The 24,953-nt window shown below is 35.1% G+C and overlaps 1 protein-coding gene across 1 annotated transcript; it reads right to left on the bottom strand.

Annotated features, from left to right (window-relative positions):
- Positions 1-7,499: 7,499 nt before the first annotated feature.
- On the bottom strand, positions 7,500-12,172 carry LOC113690351 (glucose-1-phosphate adenylyltransferase small subunit, chloroplastic/amyloplastic). The gene is made up of 9 exons (XM_027208208.2): positions 11,818-12,172; positions 10,547-10,843; positions 9,815-10,084; positions 9,522-9,701; positions 8,987-9,090; positions 8,776-8,887; positions 8,374-8,472; positions 8,028-8,147; positions 7,500-7,843 (listed from the first exon to the last, which is right to left on the bottom strand). Exons 1-9 carry the CDS (start codon positions 12,070-12,072, stop codon positions 7,727-7,729), a joined length of 1,554 nt encoding a protein of 517 aa, XP_027064009.1. The 5' UTR covers positions 12,073-12,172; the 3' UTR covers positions 7,500-7,726.
- Positions 12,173-24,953: the final 12,781 nt, after the last annotated feature.

Raw genomic sequence — 24,953 nt, 5'->3', positions numbered from 1 at the left:
ACATCCTTTGGAAGAACTTTTGGTATTGGTCAGAATATAAGAATATCATTCTCCCCTTCTCTACTTCTTTCTCTAATATCTCTATTCATACTATAGTAGTTTATTAATTTTACAATACGTTATCAGCACGAAGTCTCTACTTTTCAGCAAAAGGTAAAAACGGGGCTCTACCTTGAACAAAGGTGAAGCACGAGATTTTGTTGAAATTCTGCCCATATTTCTTCAAGAAAATTATGAGAAAAGGATGTCAAATATTGGGGATTAAATAATGGTGATGATGATATTTGTCTCATTGATAGTGCTACTACGTACACCATATTGAAAAATAAAAAAATATTTTTCTTGTTTAAAAATAGGAGAGACAAACGTTAATACCATTAGTGGTAGTGCAAAATTGATTGAAGGCTCCGGAAGAGCCACTATATTTCTCTCTGAAGGGACTAAAATTGTCGTAAATAATGCATTATTCTCTCCCAAGTCTCCAAGAAACTTATTGAGTTTTAAAAATATCCGCGAAAATGGATATCATATCGAGACAATAACTGAGACAAATGGTGAATTTTTATTAATCACAAGTATTATTTTTGGACAAAAATGCGTAGTAGAAAAATTACCTTCTTTTTCGTCTGGATTATATTATGCACAAATTAGTGCAATTGAAATTCATCACCTAGTAGATTAGAAATCTACTATTCCTAATGATTTTATGGTTTGACATGATCGTCTCGGACATCCCGGATCTATAATGATGAGACGAATAATTGAGAATTCACATGGACACTCATTGAAAAATCAAAAAGTATTAAAAGCCAAAAAATTCTCTTGTATTGCTTGTTTTCAAGGGAAATTAATTATTAGACCATCATAAGTTAAAGTTGGGACTGAATCCCCTGCATTTCTAGAACGAATTCATGATAATATATATGGCTGTGTAGATCCACCATGTGGACCATTTCGATATTTTATGGTGCTAATTGATGCATCAACTAGATGGTCACATGTATGTTTATTATTTACTCGTAACCTAGCGTTTGCGAGATTGCTTGCTCAAATAATTAAATTACGAATACAATTTCCAGATTATCCAATAAAGAAAATTCGTCTAGATAATGCTGGTGAATATTCGTCACATACTTTTGACGATTATTGTATGTTCATTAGAATAACTGTTGAACATCCTGTAGCTTATGTTCATACACAAAATGGTCTAGGCGAATCACTTATTAAACGGATACAATTAATTGCTAGACCATTGTTAATGAGGTGTAAACTTCCTTCATCTGCTTGGGGACATGCCATTTTACATGCAGCAACACTTGTGAGAATTAGGCCAACAAGCTATCATACTTATTCTTCCATACAATTAACTTTTGATTATGAGCCAAATATTTCTTATTTACGAATATTTGGTTGTGCGGTATATGTCCCAATTGCACCGTCCCAACGTTGTAAATTGGGGCCCCAAAGAAGATTGGGGATATATGTCGGATATAAATCACCTTCAATCATTAAGTATATGGAACCATTAACTGGTGATTTATTTACTGCGAGATTTACAGATTGGCATTTCGATGAATCATCTTTTCCGACATTAGGGGGAGATAAAAATCAATCTAAAAAGGAAATTATTTGAAAAAAATCGTTGAATTTTCTTGATTCTCGTACTAAAGAATGTGAATTAAAAGTTCAAAAGATTATACATTTGCAAAAAATTGCAAAATCAATTACTGGATGCATTTAATGACTCCAGAAAAGTTACTAAATCACATATTCTTGCTGAAAATGCTCCGATTAAAATTGATGTCCCTGAAGGACAAATTACAAGTGCTAATGAGTCTAAAGCACTCTTGAAGCGTGAGAGACCTTTTGGTTCCAAAGATAAAAATTCTCGAAAGAAAAGATGAGTAGATGAATCAACAATTAGTGACAAAATTCAACCTCCTGAAGAGGTTGATCCTAAAGAGCCAATTCTTGAAGAGAATGAAATTATGAAAAATTCAATAAATTTTGTCACTTCAAGAAAAAGTTGGTATCGAAAAAAATAATTATTGATAGTATTTTCGCATATAATGTAGCACTCGATATTATATCAGAGGACGAGGATCATGAGTCTAGATCGATTGATGAATGTCAAGGTAGAAATGATTGGTCAAAATGGAAAGATGCGATACAATCTCAATTGAACTCACTGGCCAAAAGAAAAGTTTTTGGATCTATAGTCCAAACACCTGAAGGTGTAAAGCCAGTAGGATATAAATGGATATTTATGAGAAAAAAATGAGAAAAATGAAATTGTGAGATATAAAGCAAGACTTATAACCCAAGGATTTTCACAAAGACCTATATTTGACTATGATGAAACGTATTCACCTGTAGTGAATACTATCACAGTTAGATATCTTATGAGTTTTTACAGTAAATGAAAAACTAGATATGCGTCTAATGAACGTTGTTACTGCATATTTATATAAAAATCTTGAAAATTATATTTATATGAGAATTCCTGAAGGATTCAATATGCCTGAAGCATGCAAATCAAATCCTAAAGATATCTATTCTATTAAATTATAAAAGTCTTTGTATGGGTTCAAACAATTTGGACGTATATGGTATAACCGACTCAATGAATGTTTAACTAAAGAAAGTTATACAAATGATCTAATATGTCCATGTGTTTTTATCAAGAAAAATGGATCAAATTTTGTGATAATTACTATATATGCTGATGATCTTAATTTAATTGAAACTCTTGAAGAGATTCAAAATAATATTGAATATTTGAAAAAAGAATTTGAGATCAAAAATTTTGGAAAAACAAAATTCTACCTTGGTTTACATATTGAGCATTTGAAAGGTGAAATTTTTGTCCACCAAACTGCTTAAACCTAGAAGGTATTAAAGTGATTTTATATGGATAAATCACATACATTAAGTACTCCCATGGTGGTCAGATCATTAAATCCTAATAAGGATTCTTTTAGACCACAAGAGGAAGATGAAGACACACTTGGTCCTGAAGTACCATATCTCAGTGCAATTGAAGAATATTGGAATGCGACGATTAAAAAATCTCAAATGATGTTTGCATCAGGGGGAGAAATTAATTTACAAGAATAGTGTACTCTTTTTCCTTCACTAGGGTTTTTGTCCCGATAGATTTTTCCCTAGTAAGGTTTTAACGAAACATATTCTTTGTGTAATTGACATCCAAGGGGAAGTGTTATGAAACAACTAAAAGTGTAGATGTCTCTTCGTATTCTCAAGAGAATTAATTCATGATTTATGGTTACATTATGTATAGAAGTTATAATCTATAATTCTATTCATGTAATGAAGAAACCGTTTCATAAGTTTTTTCATATTCTTGTAATAGTGGGTGTTTAATACGATTGATGTACCTTTAATCTTGTAGCACCTATATATAGAGGTACATTGACATCTTTTGGAAGGACTTTTGGTATTGGTTAGAATATAAGAATATCATTCTCCCTTTCTCTACTTCTTTTTCTAATATCTCTATTCATACTATAGTAGTTTATTAGTTTTACAAGAAAAATTAGTAAAAATAATAAAAATTTGATTTGATTCGGGATGACTCGAAGTGATTCAGTATGATTCGACCGTTTCAACCTTTCACGGTGACGTCTCGGCGAATTAAGTATCTCGAAATCATATCGTCCCGATATCGTATCAGAGGGTTGGAGACGGTGACAACGCGGCTGAATCGTCTTGGACTCGGCCGAGTCAGTCTTCAAAGAACCATGATCATGGAGTCCCATTAATTCAAGTTTCACAGCTTGGGACCAAGTCAAGTTCACTGCTGAGCTTCTTCCAAAGCATTTCAGGCACAATAATTTCTCAAGCTTTGTCAACCAGCTTGACAATTATGCCAGTACTTTCTTTGACTGCAGTAATGTGCTACCGTTTTATCTTTCCAAAGTTTCTTACCTAACTTATATGTTCTAGGGTGTCAGAAACATTAGCTTGACTTTGATTAGACTTGTCATTATGCTAATTTATGTTTTACTTTGAACAAACAGTTACACCCTCTAGTTAGGTAAGTTGAAATTAGCATTTGATTATTTGCATAGTCGATCTAATGCCTAAGTATAATCCTTAATATACCGTATTAGAGAGCTTGCATGGTATCCCATAATGATTTTCTTTCACGAAGTTGAACTTTATCTTCATGTATCAACCTTAATTCTCAGATTTTGTAATTATTCATGCGACAAGATCATTTTTGTTTGTGAATGTTTTGTAGGGATTCAAAAAGATCAGTTGGGAGAGATTTGAATATCCAAATCCACGGTTTCAGGCTGGCAAGAAGCATTGGCTGAAAAATGTCCAACGAAAGAACTAACATATCTCAACATCAAATCGCTCAGCAACAAGATTCATTCGGACTTTCAGATGATTTCTTCAAGAATGGAACTGAGGAACAACTGGTTACACTGATGACTGAACAGAATAGCTTAAAGCTGGAAATTCAGAAGCTTAGTCAACAACAAATAGAAATGGAGAATAAATGTGGCAGAACGAAAGAGAGGTTTAAAGCCCACGAAGGGAAAAAAGAAGACGTGGTTACAGAACTGCTTGTTCGGCAATTTATCCAGAATTCAAGAGGGAAAATAGATGTAAGGAGCAATGAAACAACGAAAAAGCGAAAACTACGCACTTCTGTATCAGGGGAGCTTGTATGTGATGAGGAGGATGGTTCTAGGCAAAATTTTGACAGGAAGGAACAAGTTGAACGAGATGGACAATCATCCTCTCCTCCAATGATTTAGGCATCTTCAATCAAGAATTGAAAACAACTTCAGCTGCAGGAAATGCTGACAATTGTCTTCTGGAAGAAAATATTGGAGGATGATTCAGACCCTGAAAAAAATGTTTTGGCAAGAAAAGCAATCATATCATCACTAGAATTTCTTTTTTGACTTATTGCGAATTTATACAAATATAAATAATTTAAATACAAAAATTAACAACAATCCTAGATATTCATCTATATTAACTTTAAAAAATTAATGTATTCTAAATGTTCAATTATTTACTAATTTTTAAAATTGTGTTTACATATTTTCACTATAATATGATATTTTACATCAAATCATGTCCCCATATCAAAAACTTGGTAGATATTCTTTTTTTTTTTTTACAAATATTCTTTTAGATAATATAATTTTTTATAATGATCATAAATCGAGAACCATATATTCAAATTTAATTAAGTAGAAAAATCCGACAATTCATTTTTCTTCATCAATAAATATTCAGTTTCCAACAATATTAGTAAATATGTCAGTATAATAGTTAATTCTCTTTTTTACACTAAGTTAATTCAAAATTAAGGGAATAAATGATGAATAATTGGAATACTAATCAACTGTACGATTGTGAAAGGAAGTAATTTGGGATATGTAAGATTTCAATAATTGTGATTTGAAAAAGGTTTTACTATAGTTTTATATGTAATAATTTGATAGAAACCAGAATCATTAAGATAAGATTGGTTGATTTTTAAAACAATAGCTTTAAATTAAGATTAGTTACTTTTTAAAGCTATTTTAAAATTAGAGATAATTTTTAAACATATAATATAATCCAATTAGGATTTAATATGGATAAAACCTAAGTGATCCATTAGCCATCAATTCTCTTCAATTAGGTATGTGATGTAGGCGTGAGAAACAATTCTGATTAAAATAGTTATTTTCATATATATATATATATATATATATATATAGATTCCGAGGTCATAATGAAATAGGACTGTTGGAGAACCTAATTGCCTCCAATACTCTTATGGAAGTGAAAAGTCAGTGCAAAGCCTCTCTTGATACCAATGTGAATGAAGTGGCAATCCCAAACTCTGCAGCTCGAGGAGGTAGAAGCCAAATCACTTTGCATTCATTGAAATTGCAACATATTGGTTAGTTGACGCAGTCGCACCATCCATTTCAGGAATGGTATAAAACTTTGAAAAGTTAATTCATCATTGTCGCATTAGCCCCAGTTGACCGCTGCTTGATGTTATTACTTTAGAAAAATAACTTTTTTGGACTAAATCAACTTCGATGACATTTCATAGTTGTTATAGGTTAAATTGGTGGATTGTACTATCTTTCAATTAGTCGTTTGATCCGGTGGTGGTTCAGTCCCTTTCGAATTATTCCTGAACCTTCTTATGTCCGCCCCCTCCCCCTTAGTGTAGAATAGATTAGATTATACAACTGTTATCGTCTCCGAAAAAAAGTACTGAACATTGAAGACATCAAAGTGATTGGGCATATCTTTACTTTGAGTTTTCGATTGTGTAAAAAAAAAATGGAAAATTAGTCGAGTAAGGAAATCGGGTGAGGCATAATAAAAGTTGTAATACATAATTCAGAAAACTAAACTAATTAAGTTGCATTTTACTACATAATTAAGCCCATGTGCAATGAACTACCAAAATGAGACTCTTTTTTTTTGGCCCCTTCGTGCATTAATATAAACAAATAACCAAGCCAAAATGAGAGATATAAAGCAGAAATGTCATGTTTCAGTGCATAGAGCCAGCGTTACGAATTTAGCAACGTGGCTTTGCTCCAGCTCTGCTTATTATAATCACGAACCTGATACTGGAGAATTAAGTTTAGTGATTGAGTTGGAATTTGGTCGTTTAATTCCAGTTTGAGCAGGTCAAATTTCATGCTCTGAATGTCAAAAAGGTTCACAGTTTGCTGGGGTTTTGGTAAGCATAGACTTTCATTCCTCCTCAAGAACTTATTCCCAAAGAAATAGTAAGACAACCTTTTGTCTTTCTTGAAGCAGTAGTATTTTGGAGTTGGCTTAGTCCTGTCGTTCCTTTTTTGAAATCAGCAGCCAAATCTATTTGACTACGTCTTCGATGGATGCCTTCATTGCCTGAAGACGAGCCAGGCAATTGTATAAAAGATAGTTCCTCACTACTCTATACGTATGAATCGTAAAAAATAAAAAAAAATAAAAAAAGAAAGAACAGAACAGAAGGTGAAATGAGAAATTTCTTGAAATTTACTGCATTCCATTTTCTGATTATAACTTTTGTTATGTTGTCGATGAACTCCCATTCTTTATTTGGGGAAGCAAGAACATCCAACTTCTTGACATCTCAAGGTGTGCCTTCAGATATACCTCCAACAGACTCTATTTCTTCCCCCCCCCCCCCCCCCCCTTTTTTTTTTTGTTTCAGTTATTTAGATATCAGCAACATTAAGAAGCCACATTTAAAGATTCTTCATTTTTCCCCCCGGTTGTGGATGTGGAAGCTGGCTGCGAGTCTTAGTGAACCTTATTCTTTTCTGCCTTTTGGGTTAAGTAATAGAAAGATGATGCAAACCTGAAGAGCAGTTGTTCTTAGCTCCTGATGAAGGGCTGTTCCTTTCAATCTGTTGCGTCCTTGCCTACTGGGCACCGATTTCAGTTTAACGTCTATTTCCATGGTGAAATAGGCTATGGGAAGAAGACGGTAATTTGCAGAACCGGCCGCATGTTTGTACTACGGAAGAATTTTTACAAAATTTCTCAGTGAATTGTTTATTATGTCTTAGATAAATTACTGTTTTCAGAATATACACCGCATACAATACACGATAAGTGGAAGGATAGTTTTCTGCATATGTAGAGTCAGGCAAAAAAGTGAACAGCAAACCGACGCCTCACTTCCCTCATGGATGCTGCATTTAAGTGAGGGAGATCTCTAGATGACAGTTCCGCTGGGAATCAAAGCATCCTTGACAACAGTGACAATCCCACTCTTGATGAAGTACCCATCAGTTTCTCTGGCTGCTTCTTGGACATTGTCACCATTAATGATCTGAAAAACAGAATCGCATGTCAGGGAATTCGCAGTTGACAATATGCTCAAATACCACACCAGTACCAACAAAGCCATGCAATATTTTTAGATATAGGAGTATAATGGATATCTGTGTTCAGTTTTAGGAAATACTGATTCGATTGAATTTTACGAGATCAATAAGAAAATACAGGAATTGAACCTTCACATCATCTCCAATTCGAGCATTCTTGTCAATTATTGCTCTCTTGATATGAGAGTGCTTCCCAATACCAATTGGAACACTACCTTTTGCAGCCAAAAACCTCCTGTCAGCATCCGTCTGGAGCAAGTAGAATAAATTATATCAGTTGGCCAACTAAAACAAGGTGCAAAATGTGCAATTCCCCAAGAAGAATTATCAAACAATGCGTAATCAGATAATGTTACCCAAAACAGCTAGCTATTTAGATCAACAATGTGGATCACAGTGCATTATCTGAAGACTACTAATTTAATACTCAATACATGAAAGTAATTAGAATCGGCCCATTCATATACAGAATTACCTCATAATAATCCGCTCCCATGAGTAGTGAATCTTCTATAATTGCACCCTCTGAGATGCATGACCTTAGTCCAACTACGGAGTGATGTATTTTACAGTTCTGCGAGAAGAAAGATACTATAGATTAGGACAAACGCGTATCTACTCTTTCACTAAAATTAGTTTCCTTAAATGCAATGCTCCTTCACTATTCTAGACCACTGCATGGTAATGAAAAGTCGTACAGTGGTTTATTTCCAGCTAAAGGATCAAACAACATAAATGCTAGTTTTTGAAAAAGAAATCAAAAGACAGCAATTTCCAAAACTGAGACAGCAAAAATGCAGTTTGGTAACCAGAAATGGAATCAAATGGAATCATTAACCATTAGAAGTGTAGCCTTGCTGCCCAAGGCTAATCTTACCTTGATGACACAGCCTTCACCAATGACACTATCTGTGACATCCGCATCTAGCATCTTGGAAGGAGGTAAGTATCGAGGTTGGGTGTATATTGGAGCTGACCGATCATAGAAGCTAAAAAATGTTCAAAATGAGATTTGAGCTTCAGTTGAAAAACACAGCATAAAAACATGAGACAATATGAAGAATTATCTGAAGAATACATAGGCAAACCTGAAATCTGGCACTGGTTTCTTTGTGATCCCCAAGTTGGCATTATAGAAAGCTTCAATTGTACCAATATCTTCCCAGTAGCCATCATACAAATAAGCTTGAACCTAAAGAAAGCAGCAGCAATCAGACTTCCAGAAACAAGAGTCCGAAGATGCACCAATTACACCACAAAAATGTCAAGTGGTTGGTAATTTTTGAATGTCATACACACATGACCGGCATATCAGCCAGCAAATTTTTACGTAAAAAAAATTCTATCCCTTGGCAAAAAGCTATCAACTCAATAAGATGTTCATGATTTTTAGGAGGGTGAGCAGTTTACTTCCAATACAACTGCATAACAACATTATATTTGTTTAATCAGAATCTATAGCTGGTCAGATTATTTGTGGTTGGGAGGCTAATGGATTCACAACCATCAACTTACATCACAAATGTTATGTGAAGTTCAACAATAATAGCTCTCTTAGAGCACAAATGGACAAAATCTGGTGTAAAACTGATCATAGAATAGCAATTTTTAGAAATGTCGTACCCTCAGTCCCAATGAGGTTGCACCTGGAATTACTTCACTTCCAAAATCGTTGGCTCCGGGAAACGTTTCTCTAAGCAGACTTATCATCACGTCTTTGCTTATGACATATATACCCATGCTGGCAATATAAGGCATCTCTTTGGCTCTCTCATCATCAAGACCCAGAATAGTTGTATCAACCTGTAACAAGAGCAGGTTGTGAATGGTATCACTGTCTGATTTTGTAAAAAAGTTTGAGAATTCATAATGCAGGCCATCTGGCTCTAAAGTGAGTAACTATTTCATAAGCTTACCATCATCGCTTTCAATTGCTCTCCTTTTGGTTTTTCTGCAAATTCAATGATGCGCCCTTCTTCATCGATCTTCATGAGACCAAATGCAGTAGCACGTTTTTCATCCATTGGCAAGGCAGCAACAGTTATATCAGCATCTGTTTCTCTGTGAGCTTGAATGAATCTCTCATAATCCATTCTGTACAAATGATCTCCAGCAAGAACCAAGAATTCAAGAACATTATGCTCCTCAAACAGCCATAGGTACTGCCTTACAGCATCAGCTGTACCCTGATGATAAAAGGAATGCCATTATAGGAATTCAAGCAACTTGCACATGCTTGAAAGAACAAGGATAGGGCAACATGGAAACCTTTTGCTACCTCAAATATGTTTGAATACCTAAATTTACCACCTGACCCATATCGGATAAACAAGAAATATAAGTCATAAACATGTGCCAGCAAGCAGACAATATTCTTCAAGGGAACAAGTCTAACAAAATAATACAACACAGAACTAGCTAATTCTACTTGTGGTTGCAGTTGATGCTGATCTCTACATAAAGTCGACAAAGTACAAGTTGGACAACATGTCCTAACATAATTGACACCTAAGGCAAAGTGAGAAACTCCAAAACCATGATTAGCACATCATATTCTTGAAGCAGCTATCCATGTGAAGACAGCCATCAAAGGGCAGATTCAATATATTAGCAGGCACAGAAGTCATTAGTTTAAGAAAGGTAATTACCTGGAACCAATTAGGATTTTCTGGACTCTGCTGAGCTGCAAGAACTTCAACGAAACCTTCATTCTTGTAACCACCCATATTGCTTGCATATGCCCGTGAAAGATGACGATTGAGAGATGCAGAGTTGAATTGCGTAAGAACATAGATCTTAGAGATGTTACTATTCAAGCAATTGCTGACAGGGATATCAATCAACCGATAATTTGCACCCAGTGGAACAGCTGGCTTGGCCCGCTTCTTTGTAAGAGGGTAAAGACGCGTCCCAGCTCCACCTCCGAGAATAATTCCCAAAACACTCTGAACAATGAACAATGACAGATACTATTAACCGAGAGTAACTAAAGACCTCAAATGTAAAATAAAAGTCATCAGTCTGTATGTTGCAGTACAAGTTCTTATCTACCCATTCCACTAAAACAAATGGTGCTAAAACTTTTGGAGACAATAATATGTATGATTCTGTCGTCCAACACTTGACTTGTTGATACTAAAACCCTGATCCACTACTAGGATATCTCAAATTTTGCAGTCTTTCTTTTTCGTCTTAAAATTCCAGTAGAGTAGAACTAAACTAAAAAGCACACCTAGGCCAACAAGACGCACAGTTGTGAGCTATAAGAATACAAATACATATCACAATGAGCAATTTATAATTATAATCCTCATCATCGTACTCATCCCAATTAGTCAGTGATTAGATGCCAAGACAACTGCTATCACTCCACCAGTAAACAAGTGAACAATTAAATCCAGCTCCTGTGCATCAAATAATCAGTTCAACTTGTTAAAAACCAACTCTTACAATAAGCATTTTCTATCATAATTATTTACTGTTTTAGATATGACTACTGTCAATTCATTTTTGTCTTATTAATTTCCTCTTTTTTTCTTTTGCTACAGACACACTCAGAAGACAAAATACTTATATACTGTAGATTATTCGCTCAAATCGCAAATGCACAGAGCAAGAGAGCGTAGATCCTGGATCTACCGAGCACATTCACGTAACTTCGTTTTGAAAGCCAAATTTTATGCACCCTCACACTAACCGAGACAACCGACCAAAGCTCAAAACTTTAGCTCAAGTTTTCTACAAATCCACCGCACAGCATCAACTCATTTCATTACAATACGATAACTCCATATATTTTCAAACTTTCCTGGAAATTATATAACAAACGCAGTGAACATAAAGCACTTGCACATGCAAAATTGGAAAAAAAAAAAAGAAAAAGAAGAAAGAAAAAAACACTAGAGAAGAGAAGACTTACACGGCTAGCGTCAGGGTCAAGACATGTCTGCGAATTTTGAGAATCAGAAACCGCTTTGGGAGAGACTATTAACGGCTTCCGACTTTCCGGACGCCGTCGTCCTTGGGCAACTGAAGCGATCAGTTTTTCGCCAAAGGCATTGGACGACACGGACGAGAATGACAGCCGCCGGGAAAAATCGCCGTCAGTTCCAGCATTACAGTTTTTATGATTGTAATAAGGAGAAATCCTCACGGATGATCCAACGGCAGCCATTAAAGGAAAGATAATTCTGTGATTGTTTCGTCACCACTCAAACTCCTGCTCGCGGTTCAGTGTAGTAGTGACTGAGATTGGAGTGCTTTGGACTGAGATGGAAGTAACGCAGTGGGAGGACTCTATATGTATACGGAAGTGGAGTACGAGTTTGACACTGGGTATGCGAGAAATTACGAGTGTGCACTCATTTGCGGCACCACTCCAGCGAGTTTATTGCCAAAATAACCCTTCTTCCAAAATATATACTCAAAGTAACTTAATTTTAAAATTTATTACCTTTGTGATCCTTTTTTGCCACTTAGGCTGCATATGTGTCAGGATAGAAATAAAGACCCTCCATTTCTCTTTCTCATCTAATATTTTCTCCAATTTTCTTTATAAATCTTCCCACATTTTTTTTCTTTCGTTGTCCTTCCCTTGTCAAACATAATCCAAGAAGCCAATCTTTATATTAACAGCATCTAAAAAATATGTTTCGCAAGTCGATAATCTTAAGGTAAATGAAGATTATTCTCGTCTTTTCAAAGAGTAGGAAAGATAATATAAACAAATATGATAACCTTGAAATTTTTGCAATTGCTTACAATTTTCGTTGCAATTTTTGTATTTTTAAAATTATTTTTTGAAAAAATATATGCAATAGGTTTGATACATTTAAAAAAATTCGGAGACCAATAATAGTAAGGTCAATAATGGTAAATTTTATTTTAAATAATTATAAGGAAATTATAAAAGTTATGCTTCTTGTGCCTCTATAATAAAAAAAATTAAAATTTTAGTTAATGTTTGAAACTATAAACTGGATTAGAACTTTCCTTTCTTGTTATCCTACATAACAATCAGGATAACTAGATGGGAACAATAATATCATTATAGTAATAAAATTTGAAAGTGAATCACATTGGAAATATTTTTTAGTAAGAGTGTTATTTTGGCAAAAAAACTCCCACTCCAGCCAAGCTGGCCAAGTAAGCCAATAGAGCCAAAGCTTAACAAGAGCATCCGGATTGAGAGGAGGTATTTGTCAGGGAGAATTCTAAATTCATTATGGCACTTATTTCTATTATTCCTTCTGTCCCACAATTCAAGTCGTTTTTTGAAAGATAACATGCAATCATTGTATATTTGTAAGTGAATAAGTTGGATTTGAGTAATTTTATAACAAGGGAGAATTGTAGTTCACTATAGCCCTTATTTTTGTTACTCCTTTCGTCCCATAATTTAAATCATTTTTTGACAATCAACTATTTAAGAGAATATGTAATCATTGTATATTTGTATGTTAATATGTTGGAATTGAGTGATTTTACAATGTTATGTTCAAATTCAAAATTTGAAAAATACGAGAAATGCATTGATAGGTGAGAAAAAATATTTGTTCAAATGATGCAACAGGAAGATTAATAAAATATTGTGTTGACTTTTAAATAATAACCCTTATTTTGGGACGTCCAAAAAATAAGAACATTGTAGTAATAATGGGGACAGAGAGAGTAAAAGTTAATATAATAAACCCTTAATATATTGTACCATTCTCGTTTATAAAGTTATTGTGGCTCCGTTTGGATTAGCTGTTTTTTGGGATGTTTTGATAAATTTTACTATAGCAAAGTTTTTAGAGTATATTTTGGGATATTTTGAGAAAATATTTTGGAATATTTAACAGTAGTAGAGTTTTTAAATTATATTTTGGGATATTTTTTGAATATTAAAAAAATTAGACTACTTTTTAGAGTACTTTTAAAAAAAATTTATAGTATTTGAAAAACTAGTTTTTGAATAGCAAAATGTATGCGTACAATAAAATTATATGAATATATACACATTGTATTATTTTAAAAAAATAATATTTACAAAATTTTTAACCATACATGCTCTAAACTTCGAGTCTATTGATTATAATTAGTTCAAGCTAATTAGATTAAATTCAAATGATATATTATACTTTTTTTCCCACATTTGCTGGAGATTCACTTATAATTATTAGAAAAACTTTACATTTAAGACCTTTTTTTTTCTAAAAACTTCAGTGGGTTAACACCCTTATCAAACAAATTTATTATTAGGTTGATACTACAATCAGTTTAGATACAAAATTTAAACTTGTTACAGCTCAAAACCAATTCTTGATAAGCATGCTGTTATAAGTTGTAACGTTCAGCTCATTTGGGTGTAATGTGAGGGAGGGTAGTTTGGGGAAAGTTCTATATTAACTGTTCCTTTTTATGGGAAAAAAATCTGGGGATGTCGTTTAGGGGATTTTGATAATCTCACAGGGGACACGTGAAGAGATGTGTGACTGGCTGCTTTTCCACCGTTGCTAATTTTTTTTTAATTTGGAAAATAGACTATCCCGTACTTCCGCTGTCAAACTTGAAGTGATGAAACTATAATTAATTATTTTTTGGATTCTGGAGTTCTCTGAAATTTACGTTTGCGGTTGGAGACATGCGTCAACTTCGAAAGATCTAAATTCAAGAAAGCCAATCAAGTACAGCTATTACCATTAACAAAACTTATCACTGAGAGCTTGGTGGATTGGAATGTCGTATTCTGTATGGAATAATCAGAGTGTTTTGACTGTTATTATTATTATTATTATTATTGTAACTCTCTGTCCCAAATTATTCGTCGCATTTGGAGGTTTCAACTTGATTGAAAGTAGTGCGTTGATGGCGATGTTAGTGAATTTATTTATAAAATTACTTTCAAAATTTTAAATATTTAAATTTGAATTTAGTATAAAAATAGATAAATATGCAGATAACATTAAAAAAATAGTTCAAAAGTATAAATATTTTGAAACATCACAAGATGAAATGTACGATACATTCAATATAATCGAGGGAATATCTATATCTATATGTATTGCAGAAGAGATTTTTAGCAGAGAGTTAAGTGACTTATCATGTCTCACCAATTTTGTTTCAGAATATACATGTAATCCCAGCAGATGCCAAGTACCGGATTGCACCACATCAGTTCCAATTGTCATTTGAGAATGATACAAAAATAGTAAAAATTTTAGATGATTGTGCAACCATCCCCCGTTTGAAGTTCAATTTGGTCAAATTGAGACATATAAAACAGTACATGGATAACGATCTGCAATTGATAGGTACGTCCTCACAATTAATATCATTTTTATTATATTTCTGCAAATCAATTTCTATTAATTAAAATTTTTTTATTTTATTACAGATATAATTGGTTTAGTTATATCTGTTGGTCCATACTATCAGATATCTACTGATAACAAAATTGATCGGGAGATACTATTGGTTGACAAAAGGTTAGTGATACGAACCAAGAGACACCAGTGCGAACTATTCGAGTTCCCCTAGGACCCGTAACTCGAGCACGAGCTAACAAGATGAGGAAGGAACTCCAAGGACTTGTTCATGAGATACAAGGCCAAGAAATTGTCCCCAAGGTCATTGAGGGGCTTGAGCATGAAGGAATGAAAGTCATCCATGTAGTGCACGCCAAAGAGAACCATGTGTGACCCTTCTCTAGTCACATTTGCTGTTTTAGTTAAGTCATTGTAATAAGGGATTAATGGTCCATAACCTTGCTTTATTTACCTAAGCGATGATCTCATAAGATTATTTACCTAAGCAATGACCTCATAAGGTTGTTTACCTAAGGGATGACCTCATAAGATTTGGTCAAACCCACAATTCTTAGTCTTATGGAATAGTCAACCCTACAATTGTTAGTCTTAGTCAAGACCACAACTCTAGACTAGTTCCACATTTAGTTGTTTATCTCTATGTAAGGCTATAAATAGCCCACACTTCCAATGGTTTAGGCATTCAATCAATAAATCAGATTTTGAGAGTTTTTTTGGTTTCTCCAAGGCTTCTTGAATACCTTAGAATTTCTCTAGGTGTTCGTGACTTATCAATCTAGAATCGCATTAGGTTGTGGCGTCTTCTACCATTATACCAAGGTTCGTTAACCACGTGATTAACGGGTTGAGGTCATCCGCTTCAAACTTGGTGTCCTCTTGTCGATCCTGAAGCTAATCTTTTACGGGTTTCGTCACAAGATTGGCGACGTTCGTATCAGTTGGTAATCAGAGCTAATTAAGAGATATCACGTTATATCCTTTTTTTTATTTGCTTTTCGAGTCAAGTTGTCGAAAATTCTGTTTTCGTGTTCTAAGTTGCTATCCGCAATTTCCAGATTTGTTACTTCGTGTTCTTGCGTTATTTTTCCAGATTTGTTACGACATGAACTTGTGTCTAGTTGTTGTTAATTGCTGTGGTTAGCCTGGTTTGGTCCAGCCTTTTTTTTTTGTGTCTTATTCTTGATTCTTTGTTTGAGTCTTGTTTCTATCCTGTTATATCCATTCAATTCCAGTCTTTTGTTCTATTTGATCATTCGAGGTTACTGTTCATCCGAAAAAAATCAGTTTGTAGCAAGGGTTTTAGAGTCCTATCTAGTTATTACCTTGTGTTCTTGTTTACATACAAAAAAAAAATAGCTGGCTAACTTTACAAAAATTCCTGGAAATCTGTCTTGATCAAAACTTGGGTTTTTTTTTGAAGTTCCTGATTGTTTAAAACCACAATCTTGAAGTTCTTGGAACTTTAGTTGGGATTCTTGACGCCAACCAAAATCTGTCTTGATCAAATCGTGAAATCTTGGATTGTTTAGGGAGGAAATCATCTTCAATTTTGTGTTTCTTGAATTCTGGGAATTAACATCTTGAATTCTTGAAAGAATCTTGAAGTTTCTGGGTTTTGGGAACCAAATCTTGGTAAACAACAAGGCTGCAAATTTTCAGGTGCCAAAATCCTTGTCTTCACCACAATAATCTTCTTTCTTGACTAAGAACATTTTAGCCACGAAATTTGGCTCTTCTTGGCTGATTAGAAAACAAAAACAAAGGAAGAAAAAGAATATTCAGCCTATTCAAGTCAAATTTCCCAACCTATTCAAGTCAAATTTTCTAACCTGTTCAAGTCAAATTTTCCACCCTTGTTCCCAAAAACAACCAAATCAGTTCCAATCTTGAACTTGACCTTAGAATTTATGGGAACCAGCAAATAGGAAGACTAATCCTTGTTTCCAAAGGATTAAAGAAGAAAAGTCAGCCTTGGGTTTCCAAAACAGTCCTACCACAACACAAATTCATTTTCCATTCGGATTCCATCTTTGCAACCATTGGGGAATTTCTGTCCAATCATTAATTCTGGAAATTTTCGTGCATCATTAGGTTAGTTTTAAGTGTCATTCTGAATCCTCTAAGTGTCCATTTATCTACCAAAACACTGCCCAGAAATGCAGCAACCAGCAGCTCAAAATTCCAGTTTTGGGTAGAGTTTTTGTCTAGGATCCTTAAAATTCAACTTTGAGTCATTCATTGAGTCGTGGTCAGTCCCTTCATCTTTTGTTCTTTTTTCGTTCAAAGTGCTACAATCTTGTGACCCTGGTTGGTAAGTCGATCCACACTAGAAGGAGTTCTAACTTCTTCGAGGAGTTGACCGAGGAGCCTTGAAAATACCTTGGTGAGTTCTTAGAGTGTTCAAACACGAGAGCGAGAGTAAACACGTGAGGAAGTGTGCGAGATAAACTTTGCTTCTTTCCATTATTATTTTTTTTTACCCTACCATGGCTAACGAGGAGGGAGCAAGCTCCCAAGCTTTTGATCTTAAACTTTTCACAGAAGCAATCAAAGGCGAATTGGGACGCATGATGGACCAAAAACTTGAACTGATGCACCAACGCATTGACAGCTTAGAGTTGTCTCATGGAAGCTCCAAAGGCAGCCGTGGAAAGGCTTATGCACATGAGTCTAGCGACTCTAACTCAGACAACAACTATGAGCATAAGCAAAGTAGGTCCAAGCGTGATGCTAGGCCTTCAAATGACCACATTCCGGGCATAAAGATGAAAATTCCGCCTTTCCAAGGACGATCAGACCCTGATGCCTACTTAGAGTGGGAGAAGCGGATTGAACTTGTTTTCGACTGCAATACTTACTCGGAAGAGCAAAAGGTCAAGTTGGCCGTGGTCGAATTCACCGACTACGCCGTTGTGTGGTGGGATCAACTCTCCACTAGTCGAAGGAGGAGTCGTGAACCTACTATACAAACTTGGACAGAGCTAAGACGACTAATGAGGAAGCGTTTCGTACCTAGTCACTACTACCGTGACTTGTACCAAAAGCTTCAAAGCCTCAACCAAGGAGCACGAAGTGTCGAGGACTATCACAAAGAAATGGAAATACTCATGCTACGGGCAGACATCATGGAGGATCGAGAAGCAACAATGGCACGCTTCTTGAACGGACTAAGGCCCGAAATCGCTGACCAAGTAGAGTTACACCACTATGTGGAACTTGGGGATTTGGTGGAAAAGGCCATCAAGATTGAAAGGAGGATTAAGAGGAGGGGTTCGACTCGGAGTTACTCCAACTTTTCACCCTCTTATCTCCGAACTACACCACCAAAGAAAGAGGATAAAGGGCCGAGTAATTCCATCCCTTCAAGACCAAGGCCGGATATGACTAAGTGGGAGTCTACGGCAACACCAAAGACTGCCATTGAGTCGAGCATGGAGCGAAATCGAGATACTAGATGCTTCAAATGCCAAGGCCGAGGGCATATTGCTAGCCAATGCCCGAACCAACGCACTATGATCATCTTACCCAATGGTGAGTTTTTCACCGATGATGAGAATGAGAAGGAGGAGTTGCCATCCCTTGAGGAAGAAGAGGAAGCATTACCCGTCGATGAACGAGTTGGACTCGTTGTCAGACGAGCCTTAGCAACCCAAGTGAAAGCTGCCGACCATGCACAAAGGGAGAACATTTTCTACACCCGTTGCTATATCAAAGGCAAGGTATGTAGTTTGATCATAGATGGAGGTAGTTGTGCTAACGTCGCTAGTGCCTTGATGGTGGAGAAACTAGCACTACCCACTCTACGACATCCAACACCTTATCGTTTGCAATGGTTGAATGATAGTGGGGATGTTCGTGTGACCAAGCAAGTCCAAGTACCTTTCCGAATTGGAAAGTATGAGGACGTGGTGTTATGCGACGTGGTCCCTATGCAAGCATGTCACATACTATTGGGGAGACCATGGCAATTCGACAAGGGAGTTACATTCGATGGCATTACCAATAAATACTCCTTCAAGCAAGGCGAGAAGAGGATTGTGCTTGTGCCACTCACTCCTATCCAAGTTCGTGAAGATCAAGAAAGCCTGAACAAGGAGAGCGAGCTTGAGAATGAGAAGAAAAAAATAGAAAAAATCGAGAGCTCAACAGGAAATGATAAGGCCGAGAAAATTGAGAGGAAAAAGACATATAGTGAGCCGGCCAAAATTGAAAAGAGAGAGAAAAAGCAAAGTCTATTGATAAAAGCCAATATAGTAAGAAAAGCTTTGAGTGTTAATACACCCATCTTTGTACTTTTGTGCAAAGAGGTGTTGGTTGTTACAAGTGATCTTACTAACACTCTACCATCTAGTATTGTCTCTCTTTTGCAGGATTATGAGGATGTCTTTCCCGATGAGATTCCAAATGGACTACCACCAATAAGGGGAATTGAGCATCAAATTGACTTGGTTCCAGGTGCCCCACTTCCTAACAGACCAGCCTACAAAATGGGTCCAGATGAGACAAAGGAGCTCCAACGCCAAATCGAAGAGTTTCTAACAAAGGGATGGGCACGAGAAAGCTTGAGCCCATGTGCGGTTCCCGTCATCTTGGTGCCTAAAAAGGATGGAAGTTGGCGAATGTGCACTGACTGTAGGGCCGTTAATGCAATAACGGTAAAATATCGTCACCCTATTCTTAGACTTGATGATATGTTAGATGAGCTATATGGTGCTGTGATTTTCACTAAAATTGATCTAAAAAGCGGTTATCATCAAATTAGGATGAAAGAGGGGGATGAATGGAAAACGGCCTTTAAAACCAAACATGGCTTGTACGAGTGGTTAGTTATGCCATTTGGACTAACTAATGCACCTAGTATGTTCATGAGGTTGATGAACCACGTACTTCGTCCATTCCTTGGAAAATTTGTAGTTGTATATTTTGACGATATCCTGATTTATAGTAGGAGCTTAGATGAGCATGTTGAACATGTGAAACTTGTTCTTGATGTACTTCGAAGAGAAAAGCTCTATACTAACCTTAAGAAGTGCTCCTTTTGTACTGATCAACTTGTCTTCCTAGGCTTTGTTGTGAGTAAACAGGGAATCAAAGTGGACGAGGAGAAGGTTAAAGCAATTCGAGAATGGCCTACTCCAAGCACGGTGGGTGAGGGAAGCACACGGAGGTGGCTTGATGGGACACTTTGGCGTAGCTAAAACCTTAGCTATCCTTCAAGAGCACTTCCATTGGCCAAGGATGAAACGAGATGTGGAGCGAATGGTGGCTAAATGCATTACTTGCCACAAAGCTAAGTCTAAACTTCAACCCTATGGCCTTTATAGTCCTTTACCTGTACCTAAGGAACCTTGGACCGACATTTCCATGGATTTTGTTTTAGGGTTGCCTAGGTCAAAGAGGGGAAATAATAGCATCTTTGTTATTGTTGACAGATTTTCAAAAATGGCACATTTTATACCATGTCACAAAACAGATGATGCATCGCACATTGCTGATTTGTTTTTCAAAGAAATCATTAGATTGCATGGCATGCCTAGGACAATTGTCTCTGATAGGGATGTCAAATTTTTGAGTTACTTTTGAAAAACTTTGTGGGGAAAATTTGGTACCAAATTGCTATTTTCTACTACTAGTCACCCACAAACTGATGGCCAAACTGAGGTTGTCAATCGTACACTATCTACACTCTTGCGTGCCATCATTAGAAAAAACATTAGAACCTGGGAAGAGTGTTTACCCCATGTTGAGTTTGCATACAATCGCACGGTGCATAGTTCTACTCATTTTTCACCATTTGAAATAGTCTATGGTTTTAATCCTTTAACACCACTAGACTTATCACCTTTACCTTCTTCTGAGCACATTAACATGGATGGTGCTAAACGAGCAGATTTTGTCAAGAAATTACACGAGCAGACGATGAAGCTGATTTGAGGACAAATCCTTTTGAAGAGGAGGGGGATGATACGAACCAAGAGACACCAGTGCGAACTATTCGAGTTTCCCTAGGACCCGTAACTCGAGCACGAGCTAACAAGATGAGGAAGGAACTCCAAGGACTTGTTCATGAAATACAAGGCCAAGAAATTGTCCCCAAGGTCATTGAGGGGCTTGAGCATGAAGGAATAAAAGTCATCCATGTAGTGCACGCCAAAGAGAATCATGTATGACCCTTCTCTAGTCACATTTGCTGTTTTAGTTAAGTCATTGTAATAAGGGTTTAATGGTCCATAGCCTTGCTTTATTTACCTAAGCGATGATCTCATAAGGTTATTTACCTAAACAATGATCTCATAAGGTTGTTTACCTAAGGGATGACCTCATAAGATTTGGTCAAACCCACAATTCTTAGTCTTATGGAATAGTCAAGCCTACAATTGTTAGTCTTAGTCAAGACCACAACTCTAGACTAGTTCCACATTTAGTTGTTCATCTCTATGTAAGGCTATAAATAGCCCACACTTCCAATGGTTTAGGCATTCAATCAATAAATCAGATTTTGAGAGTTTTCTTGGTTTCTCCAAGGCTTCTTGAATACCTTAGAATTTCTCTAGGTGTTCGTGACTTATCAATCTAGAATCGCACTAGGTTGTGGCGTCTTCTACCATTATACCAAGGTTCGTTAACCACGTGATTAACGGGTTGAGGTCATCCGCTTCAAACTTGGTGTCCTCTTGTTGATCCTGAAGCTAATCTTTTACGGGTTTCATCACAAGGTTGGCGACGTTCGTATCAGTTAGTTAACAAATCTCGACATCTTTTAAACTTTTTATTTTTAGAGAATTTAGATTTGCACTTATCAAAATTTTGTTAACACTGTTTGACAGTAACTTGATTCATATGCCCTCAGGGGCTTGGTTTGGTGGTTGAAATTGTTGAAGATGGAGTCTCAGGTCCCTGGTTCGAACCTTGCTGCCAGCAAGTTGTTGAGGGTGGTGAATAGTCTGCGGGGTCCACTCCCTGCGGAACACACCTAAAACAAAAAAAAAAAAAAAAAAAAACTTGATTCATATTGTAGGATCTATATTTATATATATTGCAGAAGGGGTTTTTAGCAGAGACTATCTCAATAACTTCCAAACTTCTCATTCTTTTTTCTAAATTTTTGTATTTATTTTAATACATAAAAAGTAGTGGGTTATAATCAACCCTATCACTAATCAAATTTAAAATTTAAAACATTCCTACTATCTACTTCATAAACTATTTATAGTTTGTTAGTTATACTTTAAATCCTTTTTATTCCTTAATTAAAGACAAATGTTCATTTGTATGCAATTTTAATACAATGTTACATTTTTATAATTAAGAAATATTTATCACCAAACTAACCCTATAACTATCCCTACAAATGAACTTTGCAAATTACAATCACGTTTCAAAAAAATCACAAATGTGCAACTAAATGTAAAGTTGAGGGGGTAAAGTGCAGCTAAATGTAAAATTAATGGGCTTACTATATTTAACCCTAAAAAAATCTCAAAAACGGAACAAGTAGTGGGTTATAGATTTTTATATTTATTTTAATACAAAAAAAGTAAGGAGTTTTTAGCAGAGACTCTCTCAATAGCTTCCAAATTTCTCATTCTTTTTTCTATATTTTTTATTTATTTTAATACATAAAAAGTAGTAGGTTATAACCAACCCTATCACTAATCAAATTTAAAATTTAAAACATTCTCACTATCTACTTCATAAACCGTTTATAGTTTGTTATTTATACTTTAAATCCTTTTTACTGCTTAATTAAAGACAAATGCTCATTCACATGCTATTTTAATACAATTTTAATTCGGAAGCATACAACATTATCAAGAAACAGTAGAACCAATTAGGACTAGATTTTGATCCCAAAAAAATTAGGTCTAGATGCCACTGGCACGCTGTGCCTGCTAACATAGTTACAGCAGAACAAATTGGTAATGTTCTCATACCTTTCTCATGTAATTATATTTAATATTTTTTTAAATATGATCTTAAGTACACAAATTAAGTGTGCTCATGGATCAAATAATCAATTCATTTCTAATTTAGCTAATCATACCCTTCTTCAATTCGAATGGTTACTTAGTGACCGGTTAATCTATAACATAGGGTCAGATTTACAAGGTAATATATCCTTCTTCCAAGAAAAAGAAAAAGAAAAAGAAAAATATTTAGATTGACAAATCCAAAAAAATAATAGTTTTAAATTGAATAATTTTATTTAATTTTACAACTCTACCAAATCATTAATACGAAATAGACTTGCAAATCAAAAAATACAAAATTTATCAAATCAATAATATCATTTAATCTTACAAATCTAAAAAATCATTAACATAAAATAGACTTGCAAAACATAAATTATAATATTTTTCAAATTAATAATATTGTTTAATTTTACAACTCTAAAATATCTTGAATACAAAATAGACTTGCAAATCGAACAATACAACATTTTCAAATCAATAATATTATTTAATCTTACAACTCTAAAAAATCACGACTACAAAAGAATAATAACACATCAAAATACCGAATATTTAAAAGATTTGTTCTTATTTTGTCCATTTGTTACCACCTATCATTTTTTTTAATAACGATGGTAGGTTGCTCCACTAATTTTGAATTTCGCACGTACTTAATTTCTCAGGACAATGGTGATAGGTTGTTTAACCAACGAATCAATTCATATAAAGATCGTACATTTTCATTTGTAGTACGCACTCCACAAAATTCAATAGAATTAATTAAATCACCAATTTTGGCATTCGTACTAAAAGTTGATTGATGTTCGCACCTTCATGCAAGATTATCAAATCGAATGCATAATATTTGTAAGTATTTCATTTTAACAACATTTAATTACATTCATTTTTATTCATATATCATTCATTTTCTAATATAAATTTCTATTATTTTTTTAGAATCTATCTTCCAAAAAAAGGCAATTTTTGAATGATATACACATTCCATCATATTTCAATCTATTATTAGACAGATATTACATTTTAATTGTGTTGGTATAATTTTTTAACCTTTTTTAATTCATCCTTTTATTTTTATTTTTTCAATAATATCAGGTGGCTCACACGAAGGGGAGATCTGAAAAATGAAACTCATCAATACTCGTGCTAAACGCTGGGCTTTTTAATTTTGCATTGGAGAAGAATCATTTTTCCCAGCGAAAGATTCAATGAATCATGACAAATTAACTCTTAGGTCAACAACTGTAAGATGATTCCAGAAACGCACTCATTGCAGTGTCTTGTAGTCTGACAAGAAAGAGTAATACACACTAATTCAGTTGACCTTTTTGTTCAAAACAAAATTAGCAAAATGAGATTACAAGTAGTAGTATTACTCAGTTACTCCATTAATACGATGCTTCTCCTGATTAAGTAACGTATGGCTGTCCGTAGTCAATGAAGTTACACACTAACGATCATCCATAATCCGTATGTGTGAGGTGTTTCATTTATCAAAAATTATCCTAACACAGCATCCATTTTCTTGCTCAGTTCTCTGGGAGCAAAGCTGTTGTTCAACATTCCAATTATACATTCCAGGCGGGGCACATACCGACTCAATACGAAATTACTGCACTCCACTTTGGCACAGAAATTCTTTCCTGAATATTAATTCTTGATTGGTTAATTCACAGATACGGCGAATTCCGACTAACTAGTCCCAGTAGCAGACAACCATAATATGATAAACCGAGACGGATACAGGGAAACAGGATATGAAATCACACATAAGC

The sequence above is a fragment of the Coffea arabica genome, chromosome 5c, assembly GCF_036785885.1.
Source record: "Coffea arabica cultivar ET-39 chromosome 5c, Coffea Arabica ET-39 HiFi, whole genome shotgun sequence".
Taxonomy (NCBI): Eukaryota; Viridiplantae; Streptophyta; class Magnoliopsida; order Gentianales; family Rubiaceae; genus Coffea; species Coffea arabica.
This window is presented reverse-complemented; position numbering and strand designations above follow the sequence as displayed.

Excerpts from the sequence above, each read along its gene's own strand:
- LOC113690351 (XM_027208208.2), bottom strand. The coding sequence starts at position 12,072 with ATGGCTGCCGTTGGATCATCCGTGAGGATTTCTCCTTATTACAATCAT. Across the intron at positions 10,844-11,817 it reads TTGACCCTGACGCTAGCCGT|AGTGTTTTGGGAATTATTCT; the intron begins GTAAGTCTTCTC and ends TTCATTGTTCAG. Across the intron at positions 9,702-9,814 it reads AGCAATTGAAAGCGATGATG|GTTGATACAACTATTCTGGG; the intron begins GTAAGCTTATGA and ends CTCTTGTTACAG.